The sequence below is a fragment of the Sinocyclocheilus anshuiensis genome, unplaced genomic scaffold (genome assembly GCF_001515605.1).
Source record: "Sinocyclocheilus anshuiensis isolate Anshui unplaced genomic scaffold, SAMN03320099.WGS_v1.1 scaffold283, whole genome shotgun sequence".
NCBI lineage: Eukaryota > Metazoa > Chordata > Actinopteri > Cypriniformes > Cyprinidae > Sinocyclocheilus > Sinocyclocheilus anshuiensis.
Window position 1 is genome coordinate 4,927,149 of NW_015549605.1, and position 4,862 is coordinate 4,932,010.

The following is a 4,862-nucleotide window of genomic DNA, read 5'->3' on the forward strand; positions in this document are numbered from 1 at the left end:
AACTTTTCCATGACATATTATTTACATATATATATTACACTACATTATTTAAAGTGCCCCTATTATGGATTTTTGAAAATTACCTTTCATGCAGTGTGTAACGCAGCTCTAAGTGAATGAAAACATCCTGCAAAGTTTTAAATCTAAAAGTGCACCATGTATAAAGTTATTGTCTTTCAAAAGAAAGAGTCGACTCAGAGTCGAATCTTAAGCTGTTTCAAGTTGACGTCAACATGAAACATTAGTATATTTATGCCCGCACACTTGTTACGTGCGCAGACCCGGAAAAACTTGACCCTCCCCTCCCTCAAACACCGTAGCGGATTCATGTGGAGAAGACACTGTGCTCTGCACTGTGAGGGGAAATCCGTTAGGGTACAGTTAGTGTATGTCGAAAAACTCCCAACTCATTTTCTCCTCCAACTTCAAAATAGGAGAAGTGTTGGGAGTTTTTAGACATACCCTGTCTTGAACCGTACGCATGCGCCTCGCAGAGCTAGACAAGACGAGCATTTGTGGTTAAAAAGTGTATACATTTTATTTTTTTAAAGAAAATGACAGATCGTTTCGCTAGGTAAGACCCTTATTCCTCGGCTGGGATCGTGTAGAGCCCTTTGAAGCTGCACTGAAACTGCAATTTGGACCAAAAATAATAGAATGTTTTCCTCAAAAACCTTAAATTCTTTACGACTGAAGAAACAGAGACATGAACATCTTGGATGACATGGGGGTGAGTAAATGATCAGGACATTTTTATTCTGAAAGTGGAGTAATTCTTTTAAAAACTGTTGCTGTCATGTACTCTGTACTGTATCATGCAAAATACATATTTAGTTGTGTGTGTTGTGTTCGCTCCGCGCAGCTTGTAGGTTACCGTCTAACCGGCTAACAGCAATATCTGTTCACTCGCAATTATCTAGAAATGTGTCGATGAATAGTGAATGTTTGTCGTTGTTATTTCTTGGAGTTCTGATAAAGAATAGAGCAATACGATGGTGTACAAACTGCAGTGCTTTATCAATACGTTTCTGCATTGGGTTTGGAAAAATGAATCGTTGAGCGAACCGTTTGGGAGTTGTTGAGCAAAAAAGGAAAAAATAAATGCATATTATAAGACAATGAAAGTGTTTTTTGACCTTGCATTCATCTCAACCTGTTGTTGGGGACTCCCAAAACCAAAATATGAACCTTTCATGTGACCCAAATCACAGCAGCTTGTCAGACTATATATTCGTATAATTAAAACAGCCTTTGTGATTTGATCATTGTTTTTAACCGTTTTACTCGATTTTGGCACTTGTAATTTGGCATGTAATAAGAAGCAAAATTGGCTTAAACACTGACTTAAAATCTGCAAGCTAGCACGATTAATACTGGAGTCATCTGACTGATGGCTGCAAAGTGATCCAAACAGTTTTCTCGCACTGATCTGTGGGTTTTCAGCGAGTAAACTTCATACATAATGTCATTAAGTCTGAGTCATGGATCAACGCCGCCCAAAATCTGTCTTTGTGCTCAGATGTGCATCCTGCCATCAGAGATTAGCTTCAAACTGCCAGGGTCACTAGTGTGAGCACCGGGTCACATGACTGTAAAGCCAAACTATAATGTGCCAGCATGTGACTCTCTCCACTCTCACAACACAAAGGATGAAGGTTTAAGAGAAGCTTATACTAAATATTTTAATTATCAGTTAAATGTCGCCTTGTGAGTCTGAAAAGTCTCCAAACAGTTCAGTTATTCGTAAGCATCAGTGCCTTCCCATGGTCATCATTAAGGAAGTAGATGCGTGTTTGCAATCACTGGAGAATAGATAGGTGGTGACAGTGTGTACTGAGAGCCAAGGGCATACACACACACACACACACACACAGACATACAGACTAAATTTACCAGCTAAGCATGACAACATGTTTGCCATACATTCAAAGCCCTCTGAGTCATCTGCAAAAGAACTCAAATAAAGCTGATTTGACTATACAAATGACTCAAAATTAGGGCTGCATATATGAACGTGGTTTTGCGCAGCTCGTCAGTGAACAACGGCTCTGTGTAGTAAATGCTGCTCCATGTGAAAGCACGCATGTGATGGAGATTTACCGCTGATTACAGAACCGGCTTTACTGAAAGGATGCACAATAAATATTGCATGTGATTTATCGTGCAGCCCTACTCAAAATGCCGAGAGTAAAAGAAACAAGCGATTGTTCCCTTGGTGACAGGTGTAGTATTTCGTGACGACTATACAGGTGTGGCTGGATGTCAGACTGTCAGCATGACTCAGCAGGTTTGCCACTAAATCCTAAGAAGAAAGTCGTGTGGCATGACATGTCGCTTTTTGCACAGTACACAAGTTTGACAAATCGTCCAATCCGTCATATGGAAAGTTTGGAAAACGCTGTAGTCATTACAGTGAGAAATGTAAACTGCATGCCTAATTATATATAATTCCTCTGAATTATTAACCAAAGGAGGATTGTGCTGCCAAAACGGGCACCCTACTGTTTACTCCACTAGTGATTCATGAAATCTGTGCGTTCTGTGGCTAATATACAGTGCCTAAAGAATTTAGACTATCATGACTGAATTATTCCTATTTGGATCTGCATGAATTATATTTCGGATTTATATTTTGGGTCAATGCAAAAACAAATCAGTAAATTAGCTAAAGATGATTAGTTTATAAGTGTATATTCTATATAAAAACATAACATTGTTAAAATGGTAATGCAATTTCAAGGATTCGGGAATAATAATCCTCATAGATTACTTTTTTTTTTTTATATTCCCGTTGGCTCAGTAGTTTCATAGAATTTTCCAACATTTTCACTGGCACGATACATAATAATTAATTTGACTTCCACCATTTTTGATGATAAATTTGTATTAAATCATAAAACAGAATACAGAAAAAAATCAAACAGACAACACAGAATTTGTGAATTTCATACTTTCATAATGCCTTACCATCAGTAAAATCATATTCAAATATATAAAATTATTAATATAATAATTTGTTTTATAAATTTGTTTGACTAGACATGATTTTTGATCATTAAAATGTAATTATACCCCTCGACCTGAATCCAGAATCTGAATCCAATAATTTAAATGTTAAAACAGAATTCATACAAAAAACACAGAATTTAGGGGAAAAAATAAGAGATTTCACAGTGCCTTATTGTAAAAACATTTAAAAAAAAAATATATATATATATATATATATATATTCAATTATTACTATTATTGAAATCATTATATTAGACATGATTCATGAATTTTTATCATTTATAATTAAACCACTTAAAACTGAATCCAGAAATATTAATGGAATTTGAATATTCTGTTTAAATGGAATTTCCATAAAAACAACATTTGGGAAAAAACAAAATGGAATTAATTAAAAATAAAATGTGATGTTTTCTGTACAAAAACGAGCTATAATGTAACTCCATGGCAGCTATTTATCTATCTTAAACATACTTTTGCTAAACAATGCCATGTAGTGTAAAACATTACTGATTTGTGAATCATTTTTAATCTTTCCTAGACTCTCACGAGCCAATTTAAGATACATTTATATCCATGTTATCCATCTATGGATAGCTAATGCTACCTTGATGTTGTTTAAATCAGTAGAATTCAACAACAATGTTCAACATATAATAAGATCAGTAAAATGGACCTAAACTATTTTATACTGGCCCGATCCATCCTAGCTGGTAGAGAATGGAAATTAAAGCCATAGATATGTATTCCTATGAAAATCAAACTCATATACAGACAAAATATAAACCTAGAATGTAAAGTAAGTCGCTTTAGATTAGTGTTAAATGAATGTAAATACACTGTAGGGATCAGTTCAGGGTTGTGCCTCACCTCTACCCAGTTAGTGAGCCAGTAGCACTCCGGATCTGTGCTTTCTACAGTGAACAGCACATTCCCACGCGGGATAACGCTTCCCTCCGGCACAGCCTTGATCTCGATGGGCAGGTGACCGTTGTATTTCTGCAGTGATGTAACATCAAAGACGTGATGTAACATCAAAGACATTACTGAACATCCCTGATGGGACAAAACATTCAGCACAGACAGAAATGGCACAGAGGTGAGCTTCTCCATACCTCCAAAATGTAATTCCATCCTTTTTCATTGAACACATCATCCTGAAAGTGTTCCCGGTACACCTCTTTTGCTTCCTGAATCTTCTCTCGTGTGACGACCTGTCCTGTGAGCCCAAAAAGAGACAGGACAACTGTGAAACGAGAGTATCACACACCTCAAGGAAGTGGCTGAATAATACAGGAATAAAAAGACACTACTCAAGAGAGAGGTTGGTGTGTCCCTGTGTGTGTGTGTGTGTGTGTGTGTGTGTGTGTGTGTGTGTGTGTGTGTGTGTGGAAGGAAGGAAGGAAGGTGTTTGTGTGAAAGGTCAGGTGGGACAAACCTCCTTAAGTCTTCCATATGACTGTTACCTTTGAATGCTGGATGCTCAGGTGCAGTCTGGAATTTATAAACAGCTTCTTCCAAAATACTACTCGCCTCCCTGAATTATACAAATCTATCATTTAAATGGTGCATAAATAGTTTTTGTTTTGGTAGGATGTGTGTTGTAACGTTGTAATCAAGATTGTTGTTTATTTAAATTCACTATTGTCTTACTTTTCATTACAAATTGTTCCATCTACCTTTGAGAACAATCTGCTCATGCCCCACTGAGATAGATAAAAAAAAATCTAATCAAATTAAATTGCTAATTCATACACATTTAAGTTCAAATATTTATTTGTCAATAAATCCTCAGCAGTACAGCATTCCACATTATGGCATTTGCTGATAATGTTTTCACATTTTTTTTTTTT

General features: G+C 36.3%; 1 protein-coding gene across 1 annotated transcript in view; it reads right to left on the reverse strand.

Moving 5' to 3' along the window:
- LOC107658946 (nicotinamide phosphoribosyltransferase) overlaps positions 1-4,862 on the reverse strand; it is a 22,334-nt gene that overhangs the window by 8,013 nt on the left and 9,459 nt on the right. Inside the window, exons 3-4 of the mRNA XM_016447680.1 lie at positions 4,125-4,228; positions 3,880-4,008 (exon numbers count right to left, since the gene is read on the reverse strand). Coding sequence (XP_016303166.1) covers positions 3,880-4,008; positions 4,125-4,228 — 233 coding nt within the window. The remainder of the gene's footprint in view (positions 1-3,879; positions 4,009-4,124; positions 4,229-4,862) is intronic.